Here is a 26,059-nt window from a genome sequence, read left to right on the forward strand (position 1 = left end):
CAATTGCAATTAGTTGACGATTTAATTGTTTCACTGAAATAAAGAAAAAATGTTTACATGTAGTAAAACTATGGTTTCAAAGAAACTGATTTTGAGACATTTAAATATGTAAAAAAAACAATAAATTTAAAAATATGCTACGGTTAAACTGCAAATTCTTTTGACGGTTTGACATCCTTCAGAATGAAAATGACACTTACAAAGTGACGTGTTTACAATTTATTTCAATATCAGGCCATGACAACACCAGGAAATTATTGATTACACCAATAGAAGTTACATGTGGATCCTTACATTAACATTCTTAACAAAACTTACTTTGATAGCTTATACTGTCCTCTGGAAACCGCATCCTAACATTATCAACACTTTTTGTCATTTTACGATACTCTCTAGCTTCCATTTGAGCTCTGAGTTTTACACATCTGGCTTCTAAATCAGGATTTCGTTTTACAATACCATTCTCAGGTAATTCAATTTGGGATCCTTCAAACAGAACATGTAAATAAGGTACATCTTTTCCCTCTTCTCTTAATTTATTAATGTAATTATACATCCAATCCATATCGGAAGTGTTTAAGAAAACTTTATTTTTCTTATCCTCATCTTGGAACTCCTTTACTTCTAAATCTCTTTTACTCTCTTTTTCCAAATCCTCTTTGTCTTCTTTAGAAATTAATGTATCTTTAATTTCATCTGTATCAGTATTGTTGGATTCATAAACTTTACTAATGGTTTCCTTGATTTTAGTTATGTTTTCTATATCTTTGTTCTTAAAGCTGACCTGTTTCACTTCATAAGTGGTTTTAGATTCTATTTTGACATCATTTTTTTTGATTTTTAAAATGTTACTAGGAACATCATCACTGGATATATTTTTAATGAAATTACTTAGTGCTTCTGAAGGAAGTATTTTGATGTTTGTATCAACCAGGGAACCTTTAAGATCCATGATTAATACTTATTTACTGCTGTTAATGTTTAATTTATGATTCAAATCTGTGTATAAGTCACGAAGTTCTTCTTCTTTTTCTTCAAATGTATTATCAATCCTTTGACAATTAAAATTCATATCATCTATGAAACGATCCCATTCCTTTCGTCTTTTCTCACGATTTTCAGCTTGTTTTTGTTTATATACCTGAAAAATATTATAATTTTCTATTATAAGCAAAAAAAATACAGTAAAAAGCATGTCTAAAACCTTACCACATCCAAGTCAATACAAGTTTTTTCAGCTTCAGCAGCTAACTCTCTAGTTTGCCCAATTTTTTGTAGCAACAAAGGGAGAACAAGTCCACCAGTTTTGGCAAGTTTTTCTATATGAGTATCTCTGACATCAGTAAAGTTCTCCAACATAGAAAATAGACTTTCAACGTCACGATCTCCGCGTTTTTCCTGTGTAATTTTTTTTAATATTTAATTTTCTTGTCAAAAACTTGATTTAAAGTTTAAATTGTAATAAAAGGTAAAATGATATAACTATTTAGCTTTTTTTCTATAGCAAATGTTACATTTGAATAATATAAATGTTCTTATATTGTAGTAAACAATAATTTACCTCAAACTCCTTCAACATAAAACTGATTTCACCATTCAAAAACGGGCGATGGTCAAACAAACGAGTCCAGATTTCTCCAATTTCTGTTGTAAATAATTTAGATTAAGTATTAAAAGAAAGGAATTATCCTTCATTATCTTAAAACATGAATAGATATAAGAAATTATGTACATGCAAATGACATTCAAAAGCATAAATTTAATTTATAATGTAAAGTACTGTTTGAATCTTTTTACCTTTTTAACGATAAAATATTACATGAAACTAATTTCGGATTACAATGTTCATGAATTACAATTGACAAAAAAGATAAATAATAGACACGTACCTCGTGACAGCTCCGACATCTTTATTTTGTTTTTGCACTGGCTCTAAATAAATTCTAATCTTAAAAAATGGCAATACCTAAAAGAAAAACCATAGAAGGTAGAGGTGTGTAGGAAAAGTACGTCGTGAACTCGTGAATTACATTTTATAACTTGTATTTTGAGAAAATTAGCCATGTAAATACCCAAAAATAATTACTTATTTAGTATTTTTGACCGATTTCCCAAAAAAAAGATGTACTCAATTCGTCTGTACGTATGTTTGTTTTGTTCTTTAGAACTAGGACTATGCTAGGTGAATATGATTTAAAGGCAACACTTTAGGAATCTCCACTCTTTTGGACAGCTACATACAAGGATATCTTGTGCTTATTTGACTATCCCCATTTAGGCGCTGACAGTTTGTAGATAGGTGTTGAGGAGGTATAAATATTAATACTTAGAAGTGTATGGACCATGTACCAAGTCTATACTTAGAGTTTAGTGCATGAAATAATCTAAATAATAATAATCTAGCAACACTGTTTTCGTTCATTCATTTCAAAAGCATTCTGATTCTGTCACACAATATTCATTCGTTCGTTCAGCAGCAGTTGTTTCATTCATGGTTTTTTGGACGGGTGTGTTTAGGCGGAATTGTGTTTTCAAAATTGTTTTTATTCGTGTAGATGTGATCAATCTTCTACGATGTCTTCGATTTATGTCTTTGGTTTGTTTACTAAATTAAGTGTATAAATATTGAGTGCGAATGTGAAAAGTTGGACTTTGATTTGTGTGGTCTTGTGCGATTGTGATCATCATGCCGGGTCTTATTGGTATCGGTGAATTTATTGAGGAAACCCGAGAAGATTACAGTTCGCCAACCACTTCTACATTTGTGTCGCGAATGCCACAATGTCGACAGACTATCAACGCACTGGAAGAAGTAAGTATAATTCAATTCATTAAAAAATAGTCGCAACAATAGGTTTCTATATATATTTTGACTAGCTGTTGCTCGCAACTTTGCGTGCGTAAAATTAAAAAAAAAAACATTACTAAGCACAGCCTATGTTACTCACAGATAAATTTGTAACTGTAAAAGAATTTTTAAAATCAGCCCAGTAGTATTGAGTTATTTCAATACATGCAATAATACAAATCTTTTCTCTTCATAATATTAATATAATATATAGTATAGATATCCAAACGTTTAGTAAACCACAAAAAGATTTAAGTTGTAGTCATTCGAAAAGGATAGTCTTTTCCTCTTCGAAATTGTCCAAGATTTACAAAAATCGTTTAGTTATATGTATTATAAAAGTAAAGATAGTATTTAAAAAAAAGAAACCGTTCAATTCCAGTCTATTGACTGACTGATATGAAACTAATACTGATATGAAAAATATTCATTTTTTATATCAATATTGATATGAAAAATTATTTATTTTCATATTTATTTTTCATACAATTTCAATTATCTCATTACAAATTTTTTTATTACCATTACATACATATACATTAAGAAGTATAATTTTTAAAGATGACTATAAAATATTGTTTAGCATTAATGTAAAATATTTGGTAAGTTTGTAGTAAAAAAATGGCTCATATAATGAGAACATTAGACAGTATTTTTGAATTACAGAATCTCAAAAACCTATTACAGAGAAAAAATAAAATGACATAATTTTTAGATATTTGTGTGAACTACAACTTTTACTAAGTTATAGTTTTGTTGTAATTTTAATTTATTTCTTTAAATAATTTGCAAGTGGGAACAACATTATTATCCTTTTTAATTACAACAAAATAAGGAAATTCCGAATATGTTTATATTGGTGGAATAGCTAGTAAGATTTGGCATGTCTAAACTACTATTTGTTATGTTTCTTGTGCATTTTATGAATGCAAGTTATGTAGTAGGAGGGTCTACAGTTTCTATGCAAGTTATTTCTAAACACAGCAACTATTCTATTCTTTTAATGAGGATAAAATCATTTAAATTGTTATGATTTAGATCATTGTGAATATTTTGTACAAATAACTTATATTGTAAATGGAGGGAATAAATATCTACATCTATCTATGCATGTAATAAAATTTAAATGTCTGTTTAATATCAAAAGTAAAATTCCAGGTTTTGAGATGATGTATTTGCATATTTGAAATAGGCATTTAAAATTTTTGTGTCTGTGTCTGTCTGTCTGCAAGCCACATTTGTCTCGGATAATCTCTGAAATGGCTGGACCAATTTCAACCGGATTTTCCCAGAAGGGTGGCTGATATAGATTATAGGCTACTTTATCTTAATATTTCATGGACGAAGTCGAGGGCAACAGTTAGTTTCAAGTGAATTTTAAATATGAAATTAAAAAAATGTGCTTTGAATATTGAGGACGAAAACTCGTTGCGCCGACCCTACGGGAGTAGGATAAGGCAGGATGATGAGAGGAGATGATGAGAGCTATACTGCAATATTTATTAAAACAAGATTAGAAATAAAAATGACTATTAAAGTTATTGAATGGTTACTCTTATAAATTATCCAAGATATATGGCTACAGTTAACAATAAGAACCTATATATCTATGTTATACATGTGTAGTACTCAAAAATCATCACTTTTTGACCTATAGCAGATACTGAATTTCTAACATTGATTATCAATTCTTTTTTAAAAATAAAAATATGGTTTGTGGTTATGGCAACCACTATGCTTCCCTGATTGTTCAAAGCGCGGCCTCCGGTCAACAACACGATGAGTCACCGTGTCATTGTCAACACGTTCATCGGTTGTCACAACGCGGTGTCGGCTGCATCCTTAAATACGACTAGAGAATAACATAGATAACTGACGACTTAAAACAATGTAGACTGGGTTAAAATAAATACATATATCGAATCAATTAGACTATTTTTATGAATACCTTAACAATTATCGTTAACCTTTCCCTTAGTTATGTGTAAGGATGGTTTTACTCTTGTGCTGTTTGCCTTTGATTACGATCTCAAGCCTAGATTGTAAAATGCGAGTACTCCTAAAGTACGGGTTACTATCGCGAGTTTTCGTATATTTATTTCTTGCTGCTTTAAAAAGTATTGGGTTTCGTATCGTCGGGCTATTATTTATGGCGACGTGCTCAAGTGGCCAACAAATTATCGCGCGGGGTGCTATCGAGGCGGAATATTTATCGATGCCCTTTTCTATAATGAAGCACTTTAAATGTGTAATCTAAGCGTCGATTTTATATTAAAAACACCAGAGTTCGCTTAAGTCCTGGTTCACAATGTCCATATTCTGGATAAGTTACTTGGGACCTATTTGTTAAATAAAGTCGTCGTTTACGTTTTCCATAAATAAGCTGAGAAACGCAAACTATTTTGATATGAAGTTTGTTTTAGTTAATTTAATTTTTAGTTGTCCTTGACTTGACATTGTGTACCCGTTTCTTGTTATTATTCAATTTTAATCAAAATTATGGAAAGACATTAGTACTGTTCATTTTCATGTTACCCGACTGATGTAAAAAGAATCCTTTAGTTTTAATCATCGTGAAGTTTAAACGGGTTGACCAATTTTGCAGAGTAATATTATAGTCAAATATCCTTATTCTCCATCCCGTTATCCGCGCTTTAGGAGTCGTGGTATTATTACACATTACAGGCAAATTTTGTATTTACGTCGAGATGTTTGATAGCGGTACCGCGAGCTGCAGCAAATTTTCGGAACTTAACCCATGCGAATGCAGAGTTTTGACTGTATTCGTTTTTATCTTAATGTCTATGTATTTTCCTTCATTTATTATATTTGTTTAAAAATAATCGGTAAGCAAAAAACCGAAGGCTCTTAGTTTATCTTGAGTTATAAAGCGAAAGTAAGTACACTTAACGACTTTTACTCGAGTCACCTATACTTACGAGTATCATGGCATACATGTTTTTTTTTAATGAACTTTCTCTTTTAATAATGTAGGATGGAGTATACGTTGGTCAGTTGTAGAGATATGGCGAAAGAGACTGTTTTTAACATATTTATTTACATATAATATGGATACAACGTACTGTGATGTAAAAACAAATAAAACGACATTTCGTCTATTTTAATTAAATTGGATAGCTAAAGCAATTATAGAAACAGAACGTCCATAGTATTAATGATCGCGTGATAACTTTATAATTGAGGTCAATGACCATACTTTATGTTGTTATTGACCCCATATTTCTCTAACAATGATTCAATTAACATCAATAAATATTTCAAAAGTGGAAGAAAAATATTTATTGAAATAGTTTTTCAAGTCTGTAGAAAAGCCATAACGCTCGATGCAAATCCGCAGCGTTTAAAAAAACAACAGTGAGGTGTAACAATGTTGTTCAATATGTGTTACAAAGTTTTAAACTTAGCTTTGATGTGCTTATAGTACCAGGAAGGATGTAAAAAACATAAACAATGACGTAGTAATGGCACCGTGCTCAGCTGACACTCGTACCGATTGATCTCATTAGCATTTCTCTGACCCGGTTATAACATACCAGTTTCGTCACTTTCTACTTACGATATTTGTTAGAAAAAATTAAGGCGTGTTTATGTGTTCTTCCTCAATAAAATGATTAAGGAAGTTGTTTATCGCCGAGGGATGAATTGACGGATATTAATGTAATTAGCCACGCCTGGTTTAGTGTAAGGGCTGTCGACTTATATTTCAATATGAAGCTTCGTGGATAGGGTTCTAAAAATTGTGCAATCTAAGAGCGTGCGCATACCTGAAACTAAACTATGGCACAACTGTTTAGTCATGCTTTGATTCCTATTATGTGCTTATATGGAGGTGCGCACACTATAACAACTACAGTTGAATTGGCTGCGAAACAACCGACAATAGTACAACACTTGTGCGATAGTTTAGTCAAAGGTGTGCGCCTGCCTTAAATCTAAGTTTATGGAGTATCGTGCATCGTCTTTTAGATAGGTATTAATTAATGATTTTTTTTTTTTGTGAATGTTTTAATCTATTCTGGATTATTCTGTAGACTAGCTGTATAAGAGTTTAAAATAATTTTAACGTATTCAATAAAAAGTTTCCATTTACAATAATTACGACGCTCAATCGTAAAATGGCTTCAACGTTTGTTTGCCATGTTTCGTTACAAGGCCAACCGCTTTCCCTATCTAGCGATCTGCACGAAGCTTCCAGCACCACTTTTGTACCATCGTTGCATATGTACGTATATAGTAAATATAAACTATCTATCTGTATAAGTAATTAATCTTTTTACATCCTTTAGCAGCGGAAGTTACTCACATGCTTTTGGAGTAATTTTAAAATTGTTTCTTGTCATGTAAACGGATGCACTGATAATATCAGGAATTAAACTGTTTAACAGTATAATCTTTTTTAAATTTAAGTTATAATCAGTTTTCTTTGTATTTTATCGCACTTGATCTACCCTAATGGTATTTTACCCAAAATCGTACTTTTTCTTAGAAGAAAATATCGCTACTCCGCTAGTATTTACAATTCAGAAAATTCTAACGATCTCTATGTAGATATAAACTCAATCTAAAGTTATGAAAACTGGTTTCCAGTTCTTATTTAAACTTCCGATTTGACTCACCTCAATGCATTGAGAAATTTAACGATGCGTCACACTCAAACGAGTCTATTCGAACATCACAAATATACATAGACAAGCTTTTGCCCGAGACACGGTCTGCGTTTATTAAAAAAAAACAAAAGCAGCATATATGTTCTACATCGATGGCAATTTTATCGAGATCCGTTCAGCCGTTTAGGCTGCAAACTCTAAAAAACATCTATCCGTCTAAACTTTCGCATTTATAATATTAATAAGAAAAAGAGTATAATATGCATATCTATCTATATCTATACTTCTATACTAATTTTGACACATGTAAATATTAAAATAAGGTTTTTATAATTTCACGCAGATGAAGCCGCATGAGAACAGCTAGTTGTAGTATAAACTATTAAGTTTTAGTATGAAATTACTGCTAGTATCGTACTCGTTAAAATATAAGTGGGTTCAGAGTCATTTAAAGTTATATCAGTGATGCATGACACACTTTCCTGTATGAATATGATGCGGGACGAGATAGCAGATGTCATTAAACTGAAACTATATTCGAGATGAGTATGCTCAGGTTATGAGGAAATGCAGTAACGTTTACTAAACAATAATAAATCCCTTTACGTGTTCTATGCACAGACATCTTCTATACATATAATGAAATTGCAGTGTCTGTTTGTAATATCAAAAGAAAAATTCCAGATTTCGGGAAGAAGATGTATTTGCGTTCCTGATACCGAAAATCGCATTTAAAATTTTGTTGTTTGTCCGCCTATCTGTCTGTTTGTCTATCCTGTCAAGTCGCGTTTGCTCCGGGTAATCTTGCAAACGGCAGGACCCATTTCGACCGTACTTTCACTGAAGGGTAACTGACATAGACGGGCATATTATAGGCTTTTTATCTTAATATTGCGTTTACAAAGTCGCGGGCAACAGCTAGTAGTCGATAATATTTTATTGTTACTACTGTCTTTATCATTAAAAAAACTATTACGTATGTATGTTCATGATTATCTTCAGTTTGAACCATCGAACCATTCATCGAACTGTACCCTACAAACGATTTTTTTGCTATCCGAAATGGTCGGGTGTGGATGACAAGGTAATTTGCTGCACAGGCTATCCGTTTTGCGGTTTTATTCAATTTTTTTCGAAACGCTTCGCTGGTTTTCTGACAAATCCATTTTTTTATTGACATCGTATTGTGTAGTGACGACGAAAGTATTCTTTTAGCAGATTATTTTGTTTAATATATGAAATTTAATATGCACAAACTCCTTACATTGTCGAACAACCCAAAATAAAGAACAAAAACCAATAGCGTTAAAGAGGATGAAAACCTAAAGGTACATGTAAAGAACCATAAACTTTATTGGGTATAAAAACATGTACTTACTCATAAGTTTAATTTCAAAGTAAATAACAATAAGTGTTTAAAACAATTCAGATGCAAAGTAAAGAAGGCCGCACCGGCAATTGAAACGCAATGCTCGGGACGAAGTGGTCATTAAAAACAATGGGCGCAATAAAAAGCAAACGCGAACCCGTCCAGCGCTGCTGACCCCTTTACAGAGTGGACCTTCTTTCTAGCACGCGTGAACTATTCATTAGACGACTCCTAGTTGCACATTTACGGCGCACGTCATGAATATTCATATACATTTTGTAATGTCCGTGTACAATTCGAACCGTGAAATTGTTACTGTTTGAAAGGTTAAAAAATAGGAGCAGTGCTATTGATAAACGCTGAATCAATTAAATACTAGGACTATAGTAAAATGAATTCTAAAAAAAACGTAAACATCCAATGGGAAATATAGATTGACCTAAATCTAGTGGTACTTACTGTTAGAGCCTTAAGTCTGTAGCATGGTTTGTCTTGGTTATTTAATATCAGTTCCGTATGTTTGATCCTGCGAGCGGTCTTGGCATAAGGATAATCACTCTACATTCAATGCAAATCATCGTTTAAAATAATAATTTGTATTTAATTTATCACATTTAAAGTGTTATGCATATGTATACTATGGTACTCATTTTATGACGTTGTGCAATAACACGAGGGGACTTGAACGAATCGCCGGCTGGGGCGACAGATGTTCGAGAGCTCTTGAATGGCTCGTGGCTCCCATTGTGAAGTAACGTTTGTAAAGATTGACCGCTAAAAAGTACGATCACATAGTATAGCTAGCCGTGGATGGAATATTTCTTTTTGAACCTTCCCCTCTGGTTACGAATCAATAGATAATTTGAAACTTAGATGTCAATTTATTTAACAAATATTTACTAAATATTATAACACTGATCATTATAATATGTGATGTTTTATTTATAATAACTTATATTCGTATATTTGTTACAGACCTTGGATTTCGATCGGGAAGGACTAACAAAATTAAAGAAGGCAATAAAAGCAATACACAATTCTGGAAATGGTAAGAATAAAAAAAATTATGTACTCTAGATTAAAAATCACCACATACATATTTCATCCATTTATTACACAGTGTTTTTATTGTACGAGATAATTAAAAGAAACACCATATGGTCATAAATTACGAGAGTGTTAAAGACATTAACAACTGCTATTCCGTCTATCATGAAGGTAATGAGATAAACATTCAAACGATAAATTTTTAACTTGCCTAAAGACCAATTGATCATCAGTGCATCTTAATATAAAACTTATACTTTAATTAAATCTACTAGTTAAATAAATATTAAAACGAAATCCTTTCAGCAGTTAATAGTACAATCCCCTATTAGTTTCTTTTAAAAACTGACAACTTTGAATGCAACTCCCTTTCCCCGTAGCGCTATTTCGAGGCATTCTTACATACCTTTCTGTCGTCCGACGTGTATGCTGTACGTTGCCGCGTTCCCTCTTCCGAGGTATCCAGACGACATAAGACTCCTATAAATAGGGCCGAAGGAAGTGTTTATGAATAGACGCCACTGAAAATAGTTGGATCGTTCGATGCACTTAGTAGCGGCTGAGCGCCGACGCTGCGGAAACGATGAGCGATTTATTGATTTTAATCTTACTGTAAAGGGCTTTTCTCTGGCTACCTAGTTGATTATGATTCATGAAATATGGAGAATATTAAATCTCTTTTAATGCAGATGACTTATGATTATTAATTTGACTCTGGTAGCAGTCGATTAGGATTCAAATCAAGATAAAATTAAAATCAAAACAAAAATGTTTTGTATACCTGTAACTAGTCAATCGTCTAAATTCCGAAAGGTGGATAGTGTCTTAATACTCTTGAACAGATCTGAGTCAAATTGTTCTTTTCATCGGTCCCTATTTCTAATTATTTGCTTTGAGCAGGTATAGTCGTGTTTTAGAAACCGGTCGAAATAATCTTAGTATTTTTATTTCGATATCTTTACTTGAACCGCGCAAGTATAGCGCCAACTTGTGAATATATGCACAAATGTGCAAAGTTTAATAACCGTATTATTTTTTTTAATATCGGTGTTTGTAGTATTTTAATATGAATTACAGAAAATCAAGCGTGTTTGACTTCTTTGCATCTTGAATTGGGTAAGATAAACTTAATAACTAAAATATTTTGTTATAAACGTAATTTGTAATAAACAAAATTTCATTCTAAATCCTAAAATATTTTATCTTCCACATTCAATAAAGGGCATAATACGTGCATGTAACTTGATCCATATAAAATCCTCATTCTATTTGTGTAACCGGTTGTCAAAAGGCCGTTCGACCACTGAACTAGAATGACCTGGATATCGCAACAATAGTGGGACTAGACTTGCTGCCATAGCCCACTGCAGCGCCTTACGCGTCGATATCTTTTAATTATGCAACACTAACGCTTCATTGAACATATATGTACTTTTTATCTTATCGAATGAAATGACATCATATTGCTGTAGTGTGATGCTTCTGAGTAAATTTCTTCAGTTAATTCGAATCGTTGCTCTAAACTTTTCGACTAATATAATTTAATAAATTTAGTTACCAAGGATGTCAACGTAAAAACCTTAGCAACTCGGTAAAGTAAGATAAGCTGGACATAAAATTAGAATACAATAGCTTTCGCCTGCGATGCCGTCCCCGTATAATTGAAAAAAAAACGAAAGTCTTCCAGACTATCCTCTACACTACATCTATGTCAAATTTCATCCAGATCTGTTCAGCCGTTTAGGCTACAAACTCTAACAAACATCCATCTAAACTTTTGCATTTACAATATTAGTAAGGTAACAGTAACATAGGCTCTACATTAGCCTTAAGTATCTAAAGTTTAAAGTACTTCCCGCAAACAGCTAAGGCTGACAAAGCCGCGTAACGAATGCTTTGTGTTGATGAATGACAAAGCATCGAAATCGTTCGCAACGACAGTGGTTTCGCAGCTTTCTATACAAGTTTACAAACAAAAAGTAATATACTCGTTGATGTGCTTGTACCGAATAAGGCGGGTGATAAAATGCAATTTCTCGATTCGTAGCCTTCTACTTTCGAACGTCTTTCCGATTAAATCGCGACGCCGCACTGTATCATGTTGTTTTACCGCTCAAATAAACATTTTATCGATCGGCGTCAACTTTCGGTGAATGAACGAGAACCGAGCTTGTTATATGAAGGTATGGTGTTTACTTAGTCGTAAAATATCATATAAACAAATTTAAATTGCTTTTCTTAAAAGATACAATTTCAACAGTCTTGATTAAATTCTTTTTGCTACGAGGAAGAAGGAAAGTAAGCAAATAATGTATATTGAATAAAGTATCTCGTGTTTCTTTTGCGCTGTCCTCTTAAGTTTCTCTCGAATAAGGAATTCCTTGTTAGCTCTAATTGGATACCTAGTTTTCTCCACTAACATGCGAAGAACTTTAGATTTATTTTATATAGTGATTACTTCTTAATCATTAGGGTTTTTGGGCTTCGTGATATATATATGAAATACATTATTAAAAAATGTGGGTATGTCAAAACTAACATTCATTGTCTGTCTAAACTATTCACTAGAAGTAGTTCATAAATCGAAACTACGAAAAATAAAGCATAGAACAGCTCAGGTTTAAAACCAAAACAAAAACCTTTTTTAATTTGCGGGCACTGGGGAATGAAAATTCCGGAACGTTTCAAATTGAAGTTCCGAAAGTTATATCGCGGTTGAGCCGGACAGGCTAGCGGTGGGCGACTGAATTTCCCTTCGTAGCTGATGGAAAGTGGGTCGGTGTTTGGTTACCTCGCGCAACGTAATACTCGTACGGATTGTCTAGCTTAGCTCGAGCCGTATCGCACCTGCTATCTCACAGCTATTTCGAAAATGAGGTTATATTTTACCTTTTAGTCGGCCTCAGACTCAGATTAACAAAATATTCTATTTAGTTTTCGTCCACTTTAAAGTTTAGAATGGTTGTATCGATAACCTGATTAATTAATAATTTTGAAATCAATTGTAATATTGAAATATCATAAAGCTATAATAAGTTTATTGCTATTTGATAAATTAACAAGGCATGATTAATATTTAGTACGTGGAGCCTATACGCTTGTACGTAATTCAATCTGGGAAATGTAAATATGAAGCAATCGTTCAAATATGCTATGACGATATTGATACCATGATATCCGATCGTGTTGTTTTTGTAAGAAAAGGAGTAAACCGACAAAGCAAGGTAATTATCACAATACGTGAAGTAACCACACAATAAATACTTACACATAACAGGAAAAGCATATAAGTTCCCCATTAACAATAATTGAAAAAAAAAACCTGAACATTACTCCTTTCTTAAGATTTGACCAGTATTGAATAACAATTTTTATCCGTGTAAACAAAGATAATTATAAGTTCCAAAATGTAACTGTGTCTGCACTCACAAGCAAGCAATCTTATCGCGAAAAATAATCATTTCCCGTCTTATCTTCCTAGCGGACGTAAGCGATGTCGAATCGCACATGTAAAGGAGATAAATGCAATAAATAATTGTGTTTATTATTTTTGTTTGGAGCAAGAGCCCGCTGGCAGGTTTATTGACTTCGGTTCGAGGAGCGTAGGTTTGTTTACCGGGGCCGGGCGGGACTGGTCGCGCCGGTGCGGCCGGCAAGGTCGACTCGCGCGCGCCGAGTTGCTGCAAAAACAACCAAACACGCGCCACGGACATTCCACTCTAGTGATGTAGTTTACTCGTAATGTAAATATTGTTTTTGAAAGCTTTTGAAGAACTAGGCCCTAGGTTAATGTTCAAATGCCTTTACAGTGATCAACATCGAGCACATCTGTAGCAGTTGCATTAAAGAACGAAATATTTACCTTTAACGAAGAAAAAAGAATTTAATCTGATTGATGAACTACTGAAGTACGACTTACGTGGGATGGCAAAGCGCCTAAAAGTTTTCAACACAAGTCAAGTTACATACTTCCTTACCTTTCACTCAGTATCTGTAATATACTGGATAATTACATACGTAACTTATTCATTTTACTTTTAACGCGTCCCTATGGACGGCTATCCAATACAGATATCCAGTGGTAAAAGATCTTACCTTTTTTTATCCAAAAAACAATATAAGTATGTGTATGTTCTTTGTTTACGTTAACCGCAGTAAAGACACGAAGCTTGACATTTACTTGAGTCAAATATTTAGTTGATTACGTAGGTTCATGACTGCAGTTTGCAATACGAATCCTGTAGTATTGTTACTTGTAAAACGGTAAAATGGTAATGTAAAACCACCGCTGATTACTGGAAGCAACAATAAAGGAACTTCACTACGGATTCAAATTTGTGTCACACACAATTATGGAAATGTGAGACAAAGGAAAGAAAATGTTAACATTGTGCAATATTATCCTGTCATATCGAAACATGACTAAATAATACGTAAGTTAAGTAACTTCGATGTCCTTTTATATGACTAAATGCTTATTTTTTTGTTTAGTAAATTTTTTTGCACATTTGGTTATTAAGTATGTATTTACTTAAGATATATTACAAAAAGGAATTCGTCATCTAGCCGCATATTTTTTTTTCGTTCTCGACTGAATATAAATGACTGATTACTCGGTCAACTCATAACTCTCTTACGTCGCTCCAATTAATTTGATGAAAGGGCCAAGTGGACGGAGTCATTCATTCAATGAACGATAAATACTAGCCTTGCGGGGAAATTGAAAGGCGCAACGCTCGCCAGCGATTTGATATTCATGGGGCGTGCGCGGGATTGAGCGGGGCGAATGTGGGCCGCGACGCGGATCACTGCGTTACAAACTAAATACAAATGTCCTCATCTCATCGCCTATGTTAACTAAAATATCCTGGGAATATTTTCAACTCATCCGCCTAATGAGGTGTTTTAAGAGTTCTTAGTAACTCATTTGGACAGATGAGATTTTTATTAGTATAGTGTGGTATTCTAAAACTGTATCTAAATATCGTCTCGTAGAGAATTTTCCATGAATTATAATTTTCAACGTAAACACACGACACGATAATTAATTCGGCCATGAAGTTGTTCCCAATGAAGCAAAAATATCTTTATTAAGATACTAAGGGATCATGATTTTCAAGACTTGTAACTAAGTTATTTTAACAAATATAATTTTACAATAATTAAGATTATCGTCATCATACTTCAATATTATAAATGCGTAATATTTGATGGATGGATGTTTCTTAGAGTTTGTAGCCTAAACGGCTGAACGGATTCCGATGAAATTTGGTGTATATGTATGAGAACAGTCTGAAAGAACACATAGGCTACTTACTTTTTTTTTAATTCCACGCGAACGGAGTCGAGGGCGAAAGCTAGTAAAAAATAGTAGAATAAATGAGGAATGAAGCATTCAAAGTTGCCTTTTATTTTCGAGTTCTCAACTATGACCTTGACTTTGATCTTGGATACTTATGTCAAGGATATTTGTCGATACATTCTACCGGAATACCTCTCCAGGAATACTCATTTCCATCCGGATATACCGTACATCAGTTCGTGTCAATAGGAAGTGAGATGAAGGAAATTGCGAAGGAAATAAGCAACACTTTATTTTTCATAGCATGGAATACGGGAAATTTTTATGGGAAGTACCATGGAAATCGGCAGCCCATGATCTAGGCTACGTCGAGGGGGGCAGTCACAATTATAATGGTCTTATTTGGTTTTTATTGCTATTTAAAGGTGGCCGTTGCCCCCCTACCGCCCGTAGTTGGTGACACTCGACTAATTAATACGTGAAAGTAGCACACTATTATTTAAATATTATTTAGTTTATATAATGTACATAAGTTAGCAATAAATTGAGTTTTCTTTAAAAATACTGAAAGTGGACGGTGACGAGTAGGTGGTGCTTCTGAAGCAAGTGAGTTAATTCAAGCGGGTAACTAATTAAACGTCCGTCTGACGGCGCCCGGACAAAACGTCTCGCAACTGCAACAGTTGGGGAACTCGAGCTGAGAACTTCCCCCGGCGACGTGAATTATAGCTGTCCACGTTAAAGTAATATTACAGGGTTTTCGAGATAAAGTGAACTGAACGACGAAGGTTTTATAAGCTTCAGTGGTCTGCGAATAGAGATTTAATTACAGGGATGAAGGGGATTAAAAAAATATGTAGAGTAGGCATAGTGGACACATCACTTGAGATATTTTTCTATGATGATGCATGATGTCTATTGATAGATCCTCAAAACCACATGTCAATGTGAATAATTTTTAAATGTTTATATTTTATTTTGTTTAGTTTATTTTAAAACAAAATATGGAAGCTTATTATAATTTTGTAAAACGTGTTATTACATGTCAATACAAAGACACGAGATGGCGTACTAAACCTGACAACTAAGAAAGAAAATACCGGTGAAAAAATTTTGTTCACTTGTCTAGTCCATGTATTTCTTAAATGTATTTGAGATTTAGTTACAGAGATAAAAGCGCATTTTTTTAATAAGTTTATATCTGTCTGTAGCTCACGTGGACAATGAGATGTACCTATCGCGGGCTCTGGAGCGGCTGGGTGGTAACGCGCTCAGCAAGGACTCGGAGCCCGACATCGGAGCCGCATTCTTCAAGTTTGCGGTCGTCACCAAGGAACTCTCCGCGCTCATGAAAACTTTGGTACGTCTTGTTTTAACACTTTATATACAGACGACAATACATACAGTAAAGTTATTTTAAGCATCAAATTAGAACCATTTCTTTACATATTTTTGATTTAAAGTATTTAAATTGTTAATGCGGTAAATCTTATAGGTAAGTCTTACAAATAGCATTTATGTAATGCATAACCGATTGAGTGTAAAGTCTTATAAATTTTGTTAAGTGCTGTATTCGCTTTTACTTTGTGATCGGAGTGCATACGGGATGGGGCTATGCCAATAACATTAAACGTGTGTCGTAAAATAAAATATTTGTTGGCTCGATGACTAAAATTGCAACGGGCTTACCACCTGTTACGTTACTCTGTAAAATCTCTGATGAAAAATGAGCCTAGTAATAGATCAATTTGTTACTACGACATGAGTGACCGGTTTATAACTTTTCTTGGCGATGATTCAGGATAAATAGTTATGTTACTGCTTTTTTTGTCTGATGGGTCGGCAGAGTACGCACTAGTTTTAACCGTCATATCTGAATTAACTCTCTTTCTTTGGCTTAATAGGCTACAGAAAGTGTATATTTAAATGAAATCTTTTATATTTTTATTTATAACTCATTCAAATTTCTTTCAATGCAAATATATGAGAGAAATGGCTACTAGTTGGTAGTGCTAAGTAGCGCGGCCCAGTTGCACTGGTTGCACGAAACGGTAACTGTTACGGCCATTTACCGCCTGCAATTCAATAGATTCGTGAAACACAAAGTAAAACGAAATTTTATGTATGCTTACAATTTCACAAATAAAAACATGCAACAATAGTTTTGTAAAATCCATTTTACAAAGAACAGATAATGATAGACGTAATACGTAGCAACGATATTCTTTTGTTAAGCTAGTTTTCTGATATTTGATACAATTCTTAAGTTAATAAATCTGAGTCGCTCCGAAAGGAAATTACTTTATTGAAGGACCTGCGGGGATATCTCGTCCGATATCGACCATGCTCGGGGGAAAAAGAATCCGATCAAATTAAGCGAAAATAAGTAATTTACTCCGACGCTTTTCTGTCTTCTTTCATTGGGAATATCACCCTGTTTGTATACATTGCATACTATTATTGAGTTAGTTATCAGCTTTGATTAAAATCATTATCTTAATATTAAATAGTTACTTTAAAAATCTGTTCTAATTTAACCTCTACCTTTTGTTACTAAAGCTTTTATGGCCTCACCGGAAATACTAAAACGTGATGGTTTTAATTAACATATTGCGAAATAACATGGAACCAATTGCTTTGTCTACTCTCTAAGAATAAAGTAATATAGAAGCTGGTTGTTTTGCCCTAGGCCAGGAGATTTATATTCTTGTTCAGGACATGAGGTTCAACAAATTACATGTAAAACAATAGCACAAAGTGTGCTACTGCCTAACCTATTTTTACGGCTTCCAAAAAAAAGGGGGTTATTACTTCGTTTTTGAATGTTACCTCCAGCTCCCACGCATCATACTGCGTGAAGTCGATCATCGTGTTCTATGCGATATCTTCGTCTTAAATGTTTCGAGAAACTTTAAAAACTATGCAAATTTTATTACATTTCAACCTAACACATTGCTTTGGTACTACATTTTGATTTACAAATTTTGGTAGCAATGACGCAATTCAGTCTAGTCTATATTTTAAACTATCTGTGATTCATGCAGATTTAGAGCGGAGCATCTTTAACTAAACTATCGCACAACTGTTGTGCGATTGTCGATTGTTTCGCAGCCAATTCATCTGTTTATTTGCACAACTTGAAATCGAGCAGTGTGCGCGCACCTCCATATAAACTCATAGGAATCAAAGCTAGACTAAACAGTTGTGCGATGGTTTAGTTTCAGGTACACACGCTCTTAGTGATTTCATGCGAAGTGATTTATTCCATTAAATTAGATAAATAGAAAATGTACATTGAATAACCCTAGTAAAGTTTCAATTTAATAAATTGTTTTCATAGTAAAATTGAATTCATGTAGCGTAAAGCTTGTCGGGCTGTGTGCACTGCTAGCGACGTGATGGATTATAAGCCCGGTCCTGTAATAGACGTGATGTTCCAGCTTTATGGATACGGGTACATTATATAACAGTAACCGACGTTACTTTTGTGTTGTCTACGTGTTTTGTACGGATGTACGTTTTATACGTGAATTCACGCGAATAAATTTCATACATTTGTTATGTATGTCATCTCATATATACGTGTATCTCTCTAAAAGATACGTGAATGGTTTTCTTAGAATAATACTTACATAGTACAATTTAAAAAAATGTTTTTAATAATTCCTGAGTAAGCTTAACGGATTTTACTAAATCGTTAGGTTAGTTTAGAATTAGATTTCATAAGTTCTTAAATCAAAGGAATTACTTCAGTAACTTTCAGTTGTATAGTCTGTGGTCAGATTCTTAGGATGTTTATACGAACGCAGATCCTTTTGTTTAGATTTTATGTGCAAATTAACACCTACAATACATTGGTGTCTATAAAATTTGATGCACTTCTACCCCAATTATGTTGAAATTCGTTGAAAGCGCTTATATGTGAAAGGTAAAGAATTTGAAACATACCTTTGTCAGTTATGTGTTTGTTAATCTGCGCAGAATCCTCGACCCAACCTTGACACGAGAGGTTCAGTCGCGTGTCCTTCACAAATTGTATTGTTAGTTCCAACTTATTGAAGTAAACATTGATTTCCTTTAACGTTAATACCGAGCTTATTTACTAGATTTAATTAAAAAAAAATTGGTTTGTGTGTTTGAAAGATGAGATATTGTTTTATTTTTTTTTTCTGTAAAATAAAGAGAGATTATAGAAATTAACGTCTTTAGATGGAAATTGAAATAACTGAGCAAAATGTAGTTCTGAGCGTCAGAGACGGAGAGTCGGCATTACTCAACAATGAGTCGGCTTGTCGCGTTTCGCATGAAGGGACTCGCTTTTTAAATCCGTTTGCTTTTTATATACAACAGATCTTTAATACAGTGTGATTAAAATCTTTTGGGTTATCACCTGGCTGAAAACATCATGCTTTTATAATTTTAAAAACCATTCAAAGAGCAAAAGCATTATATTTTATTTTTCGTTTATTAAATACAGTTATCGGTTATGCGTACAATATTGGATGCGTTAAAGGTAATCGAAGGTCGAATGGTCTAACAGTAGAGGGCGTAACTAAAATGTATGATATCGCATATAAAAACATAAACAATGTTATGACAGGTATTAGCATACAATAGCGTAGCACTAGAGCGCGTGCTCATGCGCAAGCCTGTTCTCAATTACAACAATGTTAGTTGTTACATTAACGTGTCATTACGTGTGGATATCGCGCAATCGCTTCGCAGAAAAAACAACCGATAATGTGCATTTCTGCAATGTTTATGGAAGATAACATATGATTGTGATTAAGACAGTCACGTGGATAGGTTTCAATTTTTATATATGTAAATGGTTTGATAGATTAACTTGACTTACTTTTTTGCTTTATTATACGTTGAAGTCCATAGAATTGTTTTTGTTGTATAGATTAGATATATGTAGCTTCTGTTCTGTGTTCCCACAAATAATAGAGAGCAAGTAAATACGTAAATTAAACTAAGCAAAATTACTGGAACTAAGCTATTGTTTATTATGGTAATTATGAAATTGAAGTTTGTACTAGTAATTTCGCATCATGCTATGAAGTCGCGTGCCTTCCATTGTGTGGAGATAGCATAACAAGTAGAGCTTCGGTTTTTATTGCTGTGAGACCTTATAAGAAGTATTGTATACTTAATCATGACAATGCTAAATGTTTTATGTTTATGTTATGGTTTTGTTAAATTAGTTAATAATTTTTTAATATAGATGGTTAAAAGCCCACGTTAATTCTCTATAATTTATTTTAACAATAAAAATTGACACTTAATTAGTGAATTATTCCGCACTTGTGCCGAGATTTTAATTTTATTTTGGTAATTCTAGTTTCTAATATCCTTACAGAATGATTAAATGAATATTATAATATAAATAACTGTAATTTTAGTCAAAACATTAATCTGAGATAAAATAATTTCGCTAGAAGATGTGTAAAATATCACAATTACACGTATATTGTTACATGTTAGAAACAGTGTGGTAATCATTTTGTTTTGGTATTACCATAACATTCGAAATTCGTGTATTACATATGTCCCGTTTATCAGACGTGTTTATCGTACCTTCAGTTACGTTCGTATGTGAATTGCTGATAAACACAGTGCCACAGAAATGTGTCAACTCGAGTGATAATTTAAACCAGGATATGTAATATGATATATAGTATTATGACTTAGTTACAGCTCTACAGTTGTTATGTGTTTTTGTTGTTTAAAACATACGTATATATTTGAATTACAGAATACTAGTTTTGAAATTAAAAAAAAAATCAATATCTAGCCGATGTGTTCTTCCAGACTATCGTCTACGTCTATGCCAAATTTTATTGAGATCCGTTCAGTAGTTTAGGCTACAAACCCTATACCATCCATCCATTTAAACTTTCGCAATTATAATATTAGCCAGATTAGTAAGATAGAATATATAGAAATATTTGGATTTTCTTCACTAGTAGTGATCCATATCCCACTATTGTTTAGGTTTTGAATTTTCATCTATGTAAAATTCGTACATTGCGGTATTCAAAATGTACATACATGGAGCTATTGTGTGCATTTGTCGCCGTTCAGTTCGCAATAAGCGCCTTTCTATACAAGGACACTGCAGCCTGCTCGTGATATGTCATGCAAGTGCACAATGCAGCGTTTGGGCAATAACCGTATACATGTAAGGTATAACAGCTAGGATTTACATGATAAGAACAATATGCATATCTGGATAAGTCACAGATAAAATAGCGACTAAAAGGAAATTAGTATAATATAAAAGTGAAAGTTAAAAAGGGTTTATTTTACTTAACTCTAAAATAGCTAAACGTATCTGGCTAGATAATATTATAATTAAATAATGTACTGTATATTTGATAGGCATTCTTTAGGTAATGTTGTTCCCTAGGAAGTTATAATAATTTAAATGATGGCAACAATTTCCTTATGCTGGCGTGGATAATTAGCTTGTCGTTTAGATACCGGGAGCGAGGGTGGGTCGTAAGGCGTAGTTTAACCCTTTGTGTTGCGCCCTTCCGGGCCTCGTTTGTCAAACGTGCATACACTTCATTGACTTCACTAAACGAACATTATATGAAACTTTATATATCATGTTAAATATTTTCCTGCCTTTTATGGGAAACTATCTTAACCATATAGAGGATTACTTATTGTATCCTCTAGTTTTTAGTCTTTTCATTTAGTTGTAATTTAATTTTTAAGTTTAGAACGTTCTATTTTATAATTCAATTCTTCCTTAACTTATATATTTCAGATCGTCTTTGAATCGCTGTAATGGAAATAGTTATATGTGTCTGTAAAAAATGTTCATTGCACAAATCCCTTAGGTTCAGGACTCGCAGTCCTCTATACACACATATGTATGCAGTAAGCACAATGAGCTTACTCAACCGGCTTTGCTCAGTTTGCGATGTTAGATGCTCGGTCGGGCGCAGTTTACACACGAGTGGAACTGAACGTTTATCAATATTATGCCGCGTAGCAACAAATTGTCTCGTGTACGAATATACCGCTAAGTAACGCTTGACCAACGATGTATTTAAAACTATCGTTTTGGACACATGAAAAGTAATGTCAAAAATAAAATTGATTATCATACAAATTGCAATTGGCACTTAAAGCAATTTATATTTTCGCATACGGGTAATGCAGGATTTTTCAGAATACTTTTTGAATAAACATTATGTTATCGTTCATTTTATGTTTACATTGAGATCTACTGACTCTATTTAGGTGAAGGTCAATGAAGGAGGAAACTGGTAACTAGGAGTTTATATTGAACCTTGAAAACTCATATTATTATTAATTATAAATATTCGCTTTGTTCGCAGATGCAGAATATAAACAACATAGTGATGTTCCCAGTGGATAGTCTATTAAAGGGTGATCTCAGAGGAGTCAAGGGTGATTTAAAAAGGCCATTCGATAAAGCGTCCAAAGACTACGAGTCCAAGTACCTGAAAATTGAGAAGGAAAAGAAATCACAAGCGAAAGAAGCCGGTCTTATTAGAACGGAAGTAACACCGGCCGAAATAGCTGATGAGATGGAGAAAGAAAGAAGATTGTTTCAATTGCAAATGTGCGAGGTAAGACTCCTAGATATACACAAAGGAAATATTTTATCTCTATAATGCTAATAGGAACGTGGAACCTTCCATAGTCAAGCGAAATCACACTTAGTTCTCAAAAAAGCTGTAAAAATACCAACAGTTACGTATGTTATACATGTTTTCTAGTTAAAATTTATACCACTAACGGGTGTTTATTCTTGTATTTCACATTTACGTCATGTGTAATGAAAATTTTCTAGAAACTTCGTACAGACCTGGTTTTATTTATTAAATTATCTTTGAAAATACTCCAGCATTGAGTTTGCTTTTCAAACCCGATACGAAGTTCTCTAGTGCATTCTAAAAGCAATTTAGGGCAGAACGTAAAACCTCGGAGTATCGGGAGATTTTATTAGCTCTTATTTACTGTGTTTTACGAGAAAAATACGTTGTAATCGTTCTGTTTTGTTATTCTAACTTTTAGTAAGTTAAGTCTGTATATTTATCAAGTCTCTATATTCTCTTGCCTATAACAATTTTTTATATCGTTAACTCAATAAAGTCGTCTGATCTAGACATTTTAAATTAACTCCTAAATGATTATCGCCGTCTCAACAATTTTCGTTACTCTTTTGCTAAAAAGGTAGGTCGTTAATATAGATTATCATTCTGAGTCACAAGCATCCATTCATTTCTCGTAAACTTACAGTTTCTACGTTCATAATATGATTTAAATTTTCCACGCTTAAAAGCTTTTAAATTATGAGCTCCTGGCATTACTCCAATCGCAAATGCTTTACAATACTAAGATAAAATGTGTTAAGCTTTTATATTCACAAGTGATCCTGTAGATATAAAATGAATATCCAATAGCAGTAACAAATGGAGAGAACGCTCTGTGAAATGAACGCAGCGTTCAATGTTTTATCGTCTGTAAATCTAGAGCCGCTCTCAACCTCACCGAATGCTTGTAAGATTCTATTCTTAGTTAAATGTATAGCGACGATTTAGTACATTCCAATGTTAATCTATTCAGTTTTATGTTAATGCGTACAAGTACGGCTTGTGTCTGGAAATTAATTAGTTAAGATTCTCTACACATAGATATCGTTTTCATCATTTAAGTATTAAGTAGTGGTTCCTAATTTCTATAAAAAAATATTAGGAATTTCTAATAGCAATGAAATAATTGTTTGCAAAATCTTCGTTAATGCACAGTCTCGTCGCTGCGATGTAACAATTAATTTCGGTCTGCGGTTGCATGTTTAATTGATAACTATGCAGAGTATCCCCCGACGGTAAATCCAGTCCTGCACCACGTAAATAAACCTCCGCCGTAAGGACGCCCTCGGGTAGCAATTAGTATTCCGCTTAGAGGTAACTAAATAAAACTGTAAATATTATGCTTACAGCCTTTAAAATTATCTGGATTTTTTAAATTGCATTTTAAATAAATTGAAAAGGTTTTAAACCTCAATTTTATAAATTAAAAAGGTATTTGAAGCATGTTAAAAACTTATAAAAGATCTGCATGACATTGTAATTCACAAAGAAAAATAAATAGAGTTTATGGTCGCTTCTTAACAAAATCAGGCACTGATAAATTATTTTCTTTAAGTAACATGTACAGAAACATCTGTAATATACGAAATCGTCCCAACGGATGGCATTGTAATTCAGAAACTGGAATTGACATCAAAGGATTCTCTATACAACTCACCGTGGTATGTTCTACAAAAAAGGACATATCCGGAGAATTTGGCGAGCGTTGACAAAAGTTAGTACTTTCATCACCGACTACACTCAGTTTATCTTTGTTATGCTCGTGATGTGTTTGTCCCTCGGTGACATTGTTTCTCGATAAATGTATTCATTGATTACGTAACTGTATCAAATATTTATATGCGCCGCGTGCGGGTTGTGTGAATGACCGACCTCACAATTGCACTTGTCGGTCCTCCAGCGTATCGGCCACCTCTTACTCATTTGTCGGACGCACTAATTACGAAAGCACTATTCATGAACGCATCGCACCGATCTCACTCGATGTTTTGTATATTGATGAATAACCTATCGAAGTTGCGGCCGTTTTTTATGAGACGATAAAGATAACAAAGAATAATAAGAGCAAAGGGAAGAGCAATAACAGAATACTTTTTTTTGTTAAAAGTAGTGCAATTGTATAGACATGATTAAGCAATCTCAAATGCAAATTAACATACATATAAGTATTATAGCGATAGAGATAAGATTACCTATTATCTTTCGCATATTTCAGCAAAGTGCGTTTTTTATAGCCTTACAAACATGTGTTTGTGTGCGTTGACCTTAGAACGTGAGGTGGTACCGTTATTTATGCCGAACTATTGTACAACAAAAGTGATGTAAAAACGTCACGGTTAATCGGACACAGAATATTAATTTGCTCAGCTAATTGAAAAAAAATGCTACTAATAATAGTTTTGAATGTAATAGTCCGACAAGATCTAGTTTAAAACGTCTATTTATTCCATTAATGGTATAAAATATGCCTTTGTTTTCACAGTTAAAATCCAAGCTCACCGTTAAGTGGGTCGTATATGAACAAAGTATGTAAAACTGTAAATTTTCTTTGCAAACGTTCTCTTTCCAGTGACCGTAACAAAACGCTTTGGGTCGTAAGTGCGTTGACAATGATATTACGTTTACAGTTATTTTGATAATGTGTGCGAAATGCTGACTATGTTATTGTTGCGATGCCAAATGATAGATGCCGTGCCAATCGCACACTGCCAACTGTCTGCCACTTTAATACAGTTTCACGTTACGATGGAGAAATAATTATGATAGGTATTTACATTTACAAGTGTTGCTAGTTGAGTTATTTAAAATTTGCATTTTTGGATTTTTGTATGTATTGATATAACTCCCTACTGTGCCGATTTCAAAAATTCTTTCACTGTTAAATAGCTACGTCATCTATTAGTAATATAGGATATGTTTTTTATTGTTTTTTTTAATTTCCCGCAGCCGAAGTCGTGAGCAATAGTGATTAATAAATTAATGACGTATGACTGTGTAATGTAAAAAATGTGTTAGGAGATATTTTTAGCAAATGAATGCTTAATGCATTTACATTGCAGTTGCAATTAGTCTGTCAAATATTTAAGATTAGACTGACAGGTGCCTAACCTCACAGGGTTGCCTTGTAACGAATACTGATAATGACTGAGATATTTCGACTTGCTTGGCAAAAACTATCTACTGGCACGAGCTTGGCTTCGAAACGTATGTCGCCATCTGTTATGCCAA

The 26,059-nt window shown here is 33.4% G+C and overlaps 3 protein-coding genes across 4 annotated transcripts in view; 1 reads left to right on the forward strand and 2 right to left on the reverse strand.

Annotated features, from left to right (window-relative positions):
- Positions 1–4: 4 nt before the first annotated feature.
- On the reverse strand, positions 5–977 carry LOC106111725 (the record flags this gene model as incomplete). Its single annotated transcript, XM_013293868.1, has 2 exons — positions 319–977; positions 5–33 (listed from the first exon to the last, which is right to left on the reverse strand). Coding segments are annotated over exons 1-2 (663 nt in total), but the record flags the coding sequence as incomplete, so codon positions are not given.
- Positions 921–1,972, reverse strand: LOC106111775 (biogenesis of lysosome-related organelles complex 1 subunit 5). Of its 2 annotated transcripts, none has more exons than XM_013293925.1 (4): positions 1,890–1,972; positions 1,562–1,644; positions 1,210–1,398; positions 921–1,141 (listed from the first exon to the last, which is right to left on the reverse strand). In XM_013293925.1, the coding sequence occupies exons 1-4, from the start codon at positions 1,906–1,908 to the stop codon at positions 962–964; spliced, it is 471 nt and encodes a 156-aa protein (XP_013149379.1). In that variant the 5' UTR covers positions 1,909–1,972; the 3' UTR covers positions 921–961. The 2 variants fall into 2 exon arrangements, with proteins under 2 accessions (XP_013149379.1, XP_013149380.1); XM_013293926.1 differs by lacking the exon at positions 1,890–1,972 and adding an exon at positions 1,798–1,886.
- Positions 1,973–2,455: 483 nt separating this feature from the next.
- Positions 2,456–26,059, forward strand: part of LOC106111890 (arf-GAP with SH3 domain, ANK repeat and PH domain-containing protein 1) — a 36,415-nt gene continuing 12,811 nt past the window's right edge. The window contains exons 1-4 of the mRNA XM_013294081.1: positions 2,456–2,812; positions 9,821–9,893; positions 16,406–16,554; positions 22,550–22,804. Coding sequence (XP_013149535.1) covers positions 2,687–2,812; positions 9,821–9,893; positions 16,406–16,554; positions 22,550–22,804 — 603 coding nt within the window. The 5' untranslated portion in view covers positions 2,456–2,686. The remainder of the gene's footprint in view (positions 2,813–9,820; positions 9,894–16,405; positions 16,555–22,549; positions 22,805–26,059) is intronic.

The sequence above is a fragment of the Papilio polytes genome, unplaced genomic scaffold (genome assembly GCF_000836215.1).
Source record: "Papilio polytes unplaced genomic scaffold, Ppol_1.0 DF824146.1, whole genome shotgun sequence".
NCBI classification, from domain to species: Eukaryota; Metazoa; Arthropoda; class Insecta; order Lepidoptera; family Papilionidae; genus Papilio; species Papilio polytes.

Excerpts from the sequence above, each read along its gene's own strand:
- LOC106111775 (XM_013293925.1), bottom strand. Across the intron at positions 1,399-1,561 it reads TTATGTTGAAGGAGTTTGAG|GAAAAACGCGGAGATCGTGA; the intron begins GTAAATTATTGT and ends AAAATTACACAG. Across the intron at positions 1,142-1,209 it reads CTTGTATTGACTTGGATGTG|GTATATAAACAAAAACAAGC; the intron begins GTAAGGTTTTAG and ends AATATTTTTCAG.